The 11503-nt window shown below is 44.9% G+C and overlaps 1 protein-coding gene across 1 annotated transcript; it reads right to left on the bottom strand.

Annotated features, from left to right (window-relative positions):
- Positions 1 to 259: 259 nt before the first annotated feature.
- On the bottom strand, positions 260 to 10266 carry tmem59l (transmembrane protein 59-like). The gene is made up of 8 exons (XM_086282909.1): positions 9972 to 10266; positions 8919 to 9024; positions 8111 to 8205; positions 7829 to 7981; positions 3806 to 3911; positions 3594 to 3708; positions 2964 to 3081; positions 260 to 2011 (listed from the first exon to the last, which is right to left on the bottom strand). The coding sequence occupies exons 1-8, from the start codon at positions 10134 to 10136 to the stop codon at positions 1853 to 1855; spliced, it is 1017 nt and encodes a 338-aa protein (XP_086139035.1). The 5' UTR covers positions 10137 to 10266; the 3' UTR covers positions 260 to 1852.
- Between the last annotated feature and the right edge of the window lie 1237 nt (positions 10267 to 11503).

Here is an 11503-nt window from a genome sequence, read left to right as displayed (position 1 = left end):
CCCAGAGCACCCACTGGACTGCGTGTGCGGCGTCACGGTTAGAAAGTGCTTAAAGGCTTAGAATAAAGCACTGTATGAATGTGATTTCAGTGTAGCGTTATATAAGTACCGGACCATTTGCCATTAATCTTCTGCTCTCCATGCTACCGTTAAGCCTGATATTATTTCTGTCTTTACGAGCTTCACACACACGCTGACACAAGCACGCACGAGTGCGCGCTTTGTCTGAGGTTTTCTATAGGAATGAAAAAAATCACGCTTACCATGAAAACACTTTATTTCATCATGTTGTATCGTTTCATTGAAAATTAACAGACCAGTAAAAAGGAAACAATACAGTTTGAAATCCATCTTCACGTTCCTTGCGGCATACCTCCGGCACAGATATCGATCGGATGGCTTTTTAAAAAATTATTATTAAGAGTCCTTCCTGTATATCATGAGGATATTGTCATTCGTTATTACGCATTCTATTCAAGGTTTACAGTAATATGAACACAAAAAATCACAAGTCTACAGTAGAGTTGTGCCGTAGTGGCGAGCGGTTAAGATAAACTATCAAAGAATCACTTGCATGCACGCTTTTTTGTCTACATAGCCTGGATTAAAAGAGAGCGCTACAGGACATCTAAAGCACTGAGAGGAAAACAGAAAATCTTTTCTAAGACTGCGACTGTGCTCAATAACAAAGGTCTGTGTTAAAAGCTTTGCATTACACACTGTTACAGAGGGAATCCATCAGTATGTGCTCCTAGGACATACAAAATAGTCAGCTATTAGAAAGCACATATAACAGCTATGAAGTCTTGAAGTGATAGAAGAGCAATAACAGAATAATTATCATCATAATAATAACAATAGCATTATTAATAATATAGCAACAGGTGTGATCTGTCTTTGTGTGTGTGTCTTTCTCTAGCTGATGTTACAGTATTTTACATACAGACTAATTACATTTGCATGATGACTGAACTGTACATGGTACTGCAAAAACACTAACGGGTAACTCACTTTGATGACTCGGAATATAACGAGGAGAAAATAAATTAAGGTCGATTTTTGCTCATTTTTAAAGACGGCGTCCGGTTTAAGATTTAATTCGAGCTGTGTGAAAAGACAAAGATCCAGAAAACACACGGGACTGAGGCGACGAGAGACGCCGACGTGCTGTTTTTGTACCTCTGAACCCGGCGAGGGTCACTCACCTGAGAACCGTTTCACGCTGCCGAGACGCGAATCTCAATTTCGAGGCCATTTCTGCACAGATCACGGTGCTGACTGAGTAAACGGATCATAAACTGCGAGGGATTACTCTCAGAGTGTTTCGCTCACCTTTCATTCATCTTCCTTTCCTCTCAGAGCTGTTTCTCCCTCTTTGCTGTGAGCAAGCCACTAATTAATCCAAACTCTCTGAGAACGAGGGAAATTGAATCTAAGATGAAGCTCCGCGTTTGTCTTCTTGTCCACACTTGACGAATGACACGAGCGCTCTCGGCTGCGGTCTGTCCTCTCTGCTTGTCTCGCGCGTGGCTCGGAGACGAGACTCATCAATAAGCAATGAGCGGGCTAACCATTAGGGAACGACCTCGCTTGACGAAACCTGGATTGTACAAAGTAATGAAATGCATGACAGGTGGAGCTGACACAGAAAAAAACCCAACTGACTGACACGAGCTAGATGTTTGTGTGAGATCACTTTAAAAGATGGAGGGTGCCATGCTCTTAAGAATATGTTTCTTTAAAATTCTGCTGATGGAGTAAGCATCGTAATGTGTTTCTTTCACCCCACCCCTCTTCTCTGACGAGCCTCAGAGTTTAGTCACCCGCTGAAGCGAGACAGCCGCTCTCCATCCTAAACGCACGTTTTGTTCAAGTCGACCTTCACCGGCAGCGGCCCGGCTTCCTGGCTCTCCTCCGATTGCTTTACGGTGACGGCGATGACGGGACTCAGGTGGTACGGGTTGACCTTGTGGGCGTTTTCCAGAAACTCTTTATCTCCGTTGATACTCAGCTAAAAAGATACAAAGAATTTTTTTTTTTTTTTTTTTAAAGGCACATAATACCATATGGCGTGGATAAACTGACAGTTCTAGGAAAGCGTTTGTGTACTGCTGTGATTTAAAAGCTCCTTTTTCTAAAGGGAAGAGAAGGCACACGTCTGAGGTTTGACAGTAGCCGACAGCTTCAGCGATGGAAAGAGGAGATTTCTACCTGTATCCTGTTTTGCTTTGTTTTTCATGGATTTTTACCGCAGGCGTTTTGAGGATCCAGGACAAAAATGTGAGACCTGACAAACACACATCTGTGTATTCCCAGTTTATCAGAGTCAAATATATAAAAAATTCTTCAAAGTCTAAGTTGGTAATGCTGCGATTATCTAATGTTTGAAACATTCCCTTTTCTTTAAAGCTTTCTGAGAAGACTGAAGAACTCGTCACGACGTACGTCCTCCAGTGCATTCACAGCATGTTTGCATACACAGCAGCTTTTATTTACTCATAATTACAACTTGTGTAAACTATCAACAGATAAATAAATCAAATAAAACTTGTATGTGTGGCTGAGATATGTTCAGTAACAAAGCAAAGTGAGACACCGGAGTGCACAGAACATGCTTGTGATGATCCAGCCTGGTAGCATGTTTTAAGGCTGTGACAGGCTGCAGATGAAGTGCGCCTCACTAACGACTAATGGATTGGATGAGCAGAAAGGGAAGACCGGGAGAAGACATGCTAGCTGCTGTGGATGGGAAATGCTGATAAGAATCAGATATCAAAGCAATGTTTATGCCGCCTTCCTGGAATGAAATCCAGACTCAGACAGAAGTGGGCTGTTGTTTGGTTTGTGTTACTTTAAAGGTGTCCTTAAGGAGCTCCGAGATTAGAAAACACAGGTGCACTGCCCACCCAGGCAGAGCAGAATTCAAGATTTAATGTTGATTCATTTCTTTTCCAAATGTGTACCTGTGTCTTGATGTGCTGCTCCGGTGCGGTAACGAGGCTGGCACAGCTGAGCCACAGCATGACCATGATAGACAGGAAGAGACAAGCAGCTAAAATCCACCGTGGAAGGCCAGAACGTCTGCAGAAGGAAGCGGGGGAGCAGGGGAGGGCGTTAGAATGAGGTGGGCCAGAAAGACCGAGAAGATCGCCAAATTATACATAAATGCGCTGCAGATGTTGCATAGACTTAAATAGCATCTCGTTAATGCAATTAAAGTTCAAAGTCAAAGAATCAGAGAGGTATTTTTCTGCATGTTGAAACTCGTTTAGTGAAAGAATCACTTTATTTGATTCTCTGTGGTTTTAAATGGCGTTTTATGAGTTTTGCAAACAGGATGAACTTCATCTGTTCAGCTGTCTTTGTCAGTTAGGACGTCAGTGTAAGGTCGGGGAGTTAAATGTGTCCACTGCCAAACACTGCGCGATACTGCAGCTCTGTTAGCTGTGCTAGATTAGCTTCATCAAACAGGTTTCAAGTGTCTTTAGGTTCATTTTCATGCAGGCTCCAAGGAACGCTTGTGTAAAAGCAATTTAAATTTATGATAAACGCCCTGTTTAAATCATTTAATTGGTGATTTTCCACAGTGTCACCTGGACATGCAGCCGAGGAAGTCGTGCTCAGATGCGAGGTCCTCCGGGTGCTGGACGGCGTGTTTCCCTTTCGCTGCAGCTTTGGGAGTTCCCTTCTCCCCGTGTCCCCTCGCACCTGACACACAGTTAAAAAAGTGGACATCAGTTCTAGCTGAAACAACAAATGGTGGGATATTGCAGAAGCATGGATGTGCGGAGCATTTTGGTCTAACCGTGGGGCCTCTGGGTGTGAGAGTGGACCTGAGGCCAGGGTTTGTCTGCCACGCTGGATCGAGGAGCCTGCAGCTCGGGCAGAGAGTACTCCATCTCTGGCTGGCTCTGAGGAGAGGAAAACAGCATCAGAGGAGCTCCTAAGCGATGAGAAAAGTCAGAGCAAACACATAGAAACCCCACAGAAGGCATCCAGGTGATCCTACGTCACCTTAAGGTCACGATTATAGTGAAAACCTTTAACATTCAGTTAATCTTTGCGGAAATTCTGACTTTGGACACAAAACACCTGCTTCTCTTTTCTCTCCTTCATACAAAGATTTGAGATTCTTACCCACAGACAGCCCTGGAGCTGGAAGGATGATTCAAACTTGTATTCAAGGACATTTCAGCCCTTTAAGAGCCGTCTGTGAGGGTACAGTCTACAAACGCTCCCCGTGAGTTTCTCAGTATAACGACAGAGTCTTTCCGGACTCTGAATCTTTCTCCTCTGTTCAGTAAAAGTTCATTTATTCGTACTTCAGCATTTAACGTCGTGTGAAACCAACGCCGTCATTAGAATTCGTTTTTTCAAGCATGCTCAGTTTCCTTTTCTCTCAGACACTGAAATAAGTTCACTAAAGCTCCTTTTAGTGGGACACCATCTCTGAAAAACATCTTTTTAAACCCACATAGAGCCTGCTGTTGCCATTTGCACTGTTGTGTGTTTCATTACGTGCGCGATGTTTTCGGTTCCCCTGGAGAACTCATTAAAAGAGGATTTTGCCTCCCTACTGCTGACCCTCCCTCCACTCTAAACAGCAGCTGTAGTCAGTTGTAACGATACTATTGCTGGCCTCAGCAACAGCACACTCTCACAGGCCTACTAACAGCACAACACATCCCCGTGGAGTGTCTTCTTCCCCATTATTCATCCATTCGGACACTCGACGGGATCTGAAACCTCTTGCTGTGTCAGACACTATAATCGAGGATCATTTTCACTTTATTCTTTACTTTGTTTTGGAAATGAGTGATCTGCTAACTTAGTGAGTGATTTCAGTCACATGACCAGAGCAGCAAAGGACTGCTGACGCGCTGCAAGTCACTCTGGAAACTGAGTTTATTCTCACTCATTTTCAGTGGCGGTCCTAGCCTGTTTGGTGCCCCGGGCAAACACTCCCTCTTCCGCGCATGTTCTCGCTTCGCTTGTGGGGGTGTCCTCCACGACGTGTTTGTCAGATAAACTGGTCGTAGCTGTGGATCTGAGAGCGTGTGTGGATGTTTATCGTCCCCTGTCCAGGGTGTACCTCAGATTTCGAGCCTTCCTGTTCTGTGGCCAAGAGTATTTCACCGTGCCTATGCAGGAAACATGCACTAACATATGCATACGGGGGGGACTATTGTGCTACCCTTTTGAAGGAAAAAAACATGTACACCTCCCCCATTCCATCTCACAGTCCTGATCAATCAACATCAAGAAGGGATCCAAGTTAAACTGTGATTGTCATCCACACCCTTGCTCCCTGCAGCAGCTCTGCATCCAGCACACGTGTCGCTTGTGTCCGTGTTTATGTCAGTATTTATTCACCGCACACAGAGTTCAATTTGTTTGTTAACAAAAACCACGGCTCAGCTGGAAGAGGCGCTTAATCGATCCATTTTGTTTCAAACGCTCTTCTCCCGCCACCTCATCGAGGGCTGAACTGTCAAAACAACAAGGTGGTGTTGAGAAGGGATAAAGAGGTCTGCTTTGCAAGTCTTTCTTTAAAATTACAAGTTTGTTTTTCCCTTCAGTAGGAATAACTAAGAATCGTATACTGTCTGGTTCCTGTGAGCCGCCTGCTTGTTTTTATGATGCTTGCTCATATTATTATCCTCGCAGCATGGTGTCAGGCAAAGCTCTCTGTATACAGTCAGCCTGTAATGGACAGCCATGTCATTTTTATTTCAGGCAACAGCGGTTTATTCCCCCCTCCTTTCTGCTGTCCCGATCCTTAGCCCGACTTTTTCTGTTGTTTCAACACTCGGGGAGTCAATCTGTCGAGTTGGTGGCGGTTCGCCAGCTGCCCACTAAACACAGGCCTGATAGTTTTCTCACTGCCTCTCGGAGCCTGCTGGTTTCCCCCTGCTGCTCCAGTCTGCGTGTCGCTGCCATAAAGAGCAAACATCCATCACCGAGTCCAAAAGAAATGTCGGTAATTTCATATTCTGCGCTTGCTCCATCGCCATATATGAGGTTGAGAATTACAGCCCAGCGTGCACACACATTTTTATACCTAATAATGAATTTCAGCATAACAGACAGCTCTGTGTTACACAGAAGCCTTTGTGTATGCGTTAGAGTGCATAAATACTATCATTTCCCACAGAAGCCTTTAATTATGTAGCTTTAACTGCCATTGAAGTCACTTATACAAACGGGAAAACACTTGGGAGAGATGGTTTTTGATTTTGGAGGATCTGTCTGGGCAGTCGGTGGTTAAACAGACCCAATCTTATTTTAGCTTTAATGTAGAGGTGGTTTACTGTGTTGGCTTTAACAAAAAAAGATACACTAACATCTGAATTTACTCTTTTCAAAAACAGAAAACGCGACAAATGCTGAATCTTTTTTCCACTCTGCATCTAAAGACGCACGGCGATGGATAATGGAGAGGTTTTTTCCAAGTCAGCCAAGGTCACCAGACACACATGACCTCAGCTGTCAATGCAGAAAAGTCTGCATCAGCACCACAGCGGAAGAAGCACTTTCACTTTTTCACTGTTCTTCGGCGTAGTCTGTTCTGTTTAATCTTGCAGTGAGTTTCCATCGTGAGGTGAGCTCAACAGCTGGTCATCAAATATGCATGGCAGCGAGGGGAAGTGACATCATTTAAAAGGAAATTTATAAACAATTAAAGTGCAGTGAGGGGGAAAAAAACCCCACCCTGCTCTCTGAATTCAGCCACCTTTCCTCCACCCCGCTGTGTGCCCTTGTTCACTCAACCTTCACAGATGCACTGACTCTAAAATGAGCTGTGGCCCAGGCTGTACACAGTGTATACCAGAGGATACATTTCACAGTTCTAATGGGAAGGAAGCAGAGATGAACTCATCCAGTAATCTATAAGGGCTCGCTGGCTTGCCTTAACCTCCAATTAAAAACATATGAGGCGTAAAATCGCAGTAAGTAGTCATTTTATATTTTTCCAACACCGGTAGGCAACAGACCCTGCATGAACGAATATATCCTGAATATACTGTGCAGATACTGTGTACATGCAAATTAAAATATTCTGTCTTTCCAGTCACGTGGTGTGAAATTTGTAGAACAGACTGAAGATCTGACCGAAGCAAAAAACAGGATTCCATCTTTTTGGTGGTTTGTCTTAATTTTGAATGCGGGGTAAGAAAAGCGGCGTAAATGCTCACACTGCTGTTTTTATTTACAGGTGACACATTCAGGGCATAACTGAAAAGTAAAACAAACGTTCCTAACAGCCAGCCAGTGATGACGCGTGTGGCTGCCGTGGGATCAATGACCTCAGTGAACATTTTCCTGCATTGCTACTGCAGTCAGATCCAACCCGCAGTTATCTCCTTACATCATTCTTTTATATACAGCTTATGGAAGGGGTGTCCAACATTAGGTCCAGGGGCCTGAATCGACCCAGCGAAGACATCAATCTGGCCTAATTGGTTGGCTTTGTGAATTTATGTGAAGGACATAAATTTTGGTGTTTTCACAAGTTTACAGCTTCTCCTGCTGATGAAGAGCTCCCCCTGTGGCCACTCACAATGCACCGAGGTAATTAAATTACATATTAAACACATTTACGTCTTTACAGTTTAAGCCCTAAGAGTCGTCAGCATTTCTGATGAAATTGCTTCTCTGTCTTACATTAAGGTATCTCACTGTGGAGTTAAACTTGTTTACACTGACAGAAATTGGAGTTTCACTGGTTCGGCTAACATATCAAAGCTGTATGTGGCCCACAGTGTAAAATGAGTTTGACATCCCTGCTCTATGGTGTTCCCTGTCTCCCAGTGCCAGCTGGTCCTACCTGGAAAACCACAACCTTGCCGTCGTCAGCCTGCAGGTAGAAGGTCCAGGTGGAGGAAATGAAACTCTGGGCGGAGCTGACAATGTCATTGCACCAGCTGGACACGGCCTCCATCACAGAGGGCGGCTTTGGGCGGAGAGTCATGGCCTTCAGCTGCAGGAGAAAGAGCAGGATGGCAGTGAGGGTGGTCTCCTGTGTACACACTTGTGCCAAGTTTAAACCGACACCTATAAGTTGTGTGTGTCTGGGTGCACCCTTTGAGCGCAAAGTGCTCTTTCTCACCTTCCTTCTCTTGATCTCGGGTTCGGAAGGCTGGCTGGCACAGCCGGTGCTGCAGGCCTCCTGCTCCAGCAGCTTAATATATGCCTCCTGGCATGCTGTAGAGAGAGAGAGAGGGCGCAGTAGTGAAGTATGACAGAATATATAAAAAAGGAAAAGAGCAAAAGCAGGTTGACAGCGCAGATGAAGGAGCGAGAAAAGAAAGAATGAGCACAAAAGGGAAGTCAGCAGAGAAGAAATAAAACAGGTGAGGGCAGAAAGAACGGACACAACCGAGATGACTTGCTCCACAATGCTGTTACTGAAGCAGGAGGAACCGGGGTATCTGCTGTCTGGACAGCAAATCACATCATTGATTTTCAATACCGCAGTTCAAACAGGGAGAACAGCCTGAAACCCCCCACCCTGACAAAAACGAGCCTGCCAGCTTTCAGGAAACACCGCAGTGTTTACCAGAGCTTTGATGTTGCTCTCCAGATTTTATTTTCAAATCCAGTCCTGTCTTTTCCAACGACTACAAAAACACCAAATTCGAGATAAAAGAGCCATTGTGCTTCGTATGGATTTTGACCCTCGTGACCTCTCTTCAGGATTTTCTTTCTTTTTTCAATCTGATTTACAATTAACATTGAAGAAAATAGATAGATAGATAGATAGATAGATAGATAGATAGATAGATAGATAGATAGATAGATAGATAGATAGATAGATAGATAGATAGATAGATAGATAGATAGATAGATAGATAGATAGATAGATAGATAGATAGTCAAGCTAACAGCCCAATGGACAGCTTGACACACTGACTCACCTCCCTGACACTCCTCCCTGCTGGTATTAAAGCCAGCATTGCCATTGACAAACTGGCAGATGGAGTAGAGGCGACAGCCACGGTGACAGGCGTTCATTATGGAGTCCTAGCAGTCAAACAGACAGAGGGGGGGGGGGTTCAAAATTAGAGATGTCTCCTATAGTCTTGGATAAACTCCAGATAACCTTGTTAGGAGCTGTGACATAGATGGGTCATGGCATTCGTAATGACACGGTGCAGCTGTAATATTATGGCCTGACATAAACAGTTTATAAGACGCGTTTAGATGCTGCCAGAGAAAGCTGATGGTAATAAGCGAGCTCCATGAAAATTTTGCAGGATACTGATGTGGTGAGAGGAGGATGCACATTGCTGCATCCTCCTCTCACCACACTCTTGATGCAAATAAAGAAACAGCGTCCTCTGGTGGCCTCGCTGGGAATAGACGAGACAAAAAAGGTTTTTGGCCAGTTTATTACAGCCTTGAGCTTTTCATCATCTTTACTGCGTTTACTGATTCGGAGGGAGGGGAAAGGCTGTTTATCCCAAAGCGCGAAGGTGAATGCGTACACAGCGTGTCTGGAGTCGCTGTTCTGTGTGATGGACGCAAAGCTTTGGATCGCAGATTTCAAACCGGGTGTTTGCAGCTCTACCCTTTGCTGCCCTGCAGGGTGTCTGAACCACACCTGAAGGCAGCAGAGGAGGAGAAGGGGGGGAGGGGGGAGACAAACACCCGAGATATAAAATCTGTAATCCACGGAAACTCACAAACCTCACGGTCTCAGCCTGCCGCCCTCCGTCTGGCCTTGTCTGCGTAAACCTGTCTACAAACAGCGGATCCGAGTGGGTCACTGACGCAGTTCACGTCTCGACTGGCCTTTAAGATGCACACAGAAATCAGCTGCATCCATTTTCGGCCTAAGTGCGCCGAAGCGTCCCTGAGGCCCTCGCGCGGACCTAAACACGTTCACTGCGGGTTATCGTGAGCTCTGGCTCCCCCGTTAGTCTGCGCTGCGCGCCGCAGCGGGATGGAGCCTGCCGGGGACAACTTACTTTAGCGGGGCTTTTGTTTCTGATGGTGAGCGCGCACTGCTTCTTGCAGTAATTGATGTCGCCCAGCTGGTCGTCAAACAGATCGGAGGACGCTGCAGCAAGTCCAGCGAGGAGCACGGAGAGCAGGGCCGAGAGCGCGCACATCCTGCCGCCGAGCCGAAGCATGCCAGATCCCGGAGAGAGCCGCGGAGAGTCGCTTTGTGGCGCCACTGCTGCTGCGGATGCTGCTGCTGCCTCAGCCCGGGTCCCGTCTGCCGCTCCGCTGATCTGCCTCTGCCCGTGGCGTCACGCGCATCATCATCATCACGCACGCGCCGTCAAACAGCCTACTCGATCCGCAGAGCAGCCTTTGCTGCAGTGCATAAACGAGCAGCGGAGAGGAAGACCTGACCCACACCTGAGACCTCACAGAGACACAACACGCAACTCACGGTCACGCCTGTTAGAAGAACGGTTTACTGCTGGGTTACCTGAAAAAGGGGGATCATGAAAAAGTTTAACCGATGCTAGTTATAGAAGTATATGTATAGAGTATATGTAGCATAACATAACACAACATAACATAAAAGAATATAACATAATGTAACGTATTATAACATAATATAATGTAACATAGTATAATATAATACAATATAATATAACATATAACTGAGAGTATTTGTGAGCATTTGTACCTGAGAGTATCCATATGTTTCTGACAGTATTTGTGAGTATCTGACAGCATCTGTAAGTTTCTAAGAGTATCCGTGAGTATTTGTGAGTATGTGTGAGTATCTGACAGCATCTTTAAGTGTCTTTAAGTTTCTGAGAGTATCCGTGAGTATTTGTGAGTAACTGACAGTATCTGAGAGTGTCTGGGCTAACTGTGTGTAAGCTCTTAATGAAACAGAGTGTTTTGGCTCCTCCTCTGTCTCTGACTGTCCATTACTCGTTTCTGCTTTGGGTGGATATCTGTGGGCGAGTGTCATTTTTTATTCTTAATATTTCTAATCACTCTCTGGACCCTCTGATGCTGATGCTGTGATCTTGAGGACATCGACCTGAGCAGCGCTCCATTTTCTGTGTAAAAACTTAAGCAGAGCCTCACCTGCAGATGAGCTTTCACAGTTTTTCCTCTTGTGTTTGGAAGAACACGTGATGCACTTTTTATTCTGCATTGTTCTTCCCGTCATCTCATTAGTGCCAATTCTGGGGCGATGTTTTAAATCCATTTTTACATCGGTAAAAATATCTTTGGTGCAGATGTTTTAAAATGTGTTTTGTGAAATAACATCTGGATTAGGCGAGTTTACAACTGTATGCCTCCCACTCTTCAGGATCAGATTCACTCAGAGGTGAGAGCATTACATCCATGTGGTGAAAGACTGCAGCCCAAATATTATTAAAAACACAAAATACAGTATTACCTGTTCTCCTGCATTAGAGCTAATAAACTGTAATAACTTAAAATAAGTTGTTTTACAGGTGTAAAAACAAAACAAACAACACAGCTTTTGCATTCAGTGGGGTTGTGTTAAAAAAATATGCTGTGA

This window comes from Aulonocara sp. 'chitande type north' Nkhata Bay, linkage group LG23 (genome assembly GCF_057382095.1).
Source record: "Aulonocara sp. 'chitande type north' Nkhata Bay isolate Kocher_YH1m ecotype deep benthic linkage group LG23, A_spYH_male_GT1.1, whole genome shotgun sequence".
Lineage (NCBI taxonomy): Eukaryota > Metazoa > Chordata > Actinopteri > Cichliformes > Cichlidae > Aulonocara > Aulonocara sp. 'chitande type north' Nkhata Bay.
This window is presented reverse-complemented; position numbering and strand designations above follow the sequence as displayed.

Excerpts from the sequence above, each read along its gene's own strand:
- tmem59l (XM_086282909.1), bottom strand. The coding sequence starts at position 10,136 with ATGCTTCGGCTCGGCGGCAGGATGTGCGCGCTCTCGGCCCTGCTCTCC. Across the intron at positions 8,206-8,918 it reads CAGGGAGGAGTGTCAGGGAG|CATGCCAGGAGGCATATATT; the intron begins GTGAGTCAGTGT and ends CTCTCTCTACAG. Across the intron at positions 3,709-3,805 it reads TCACACCCAGAGGCCCCACG|GTGCGAGGGGACACGGGGAG; the intron begins GTTAGACCAAAA and ends ACTGTGTGTCAG.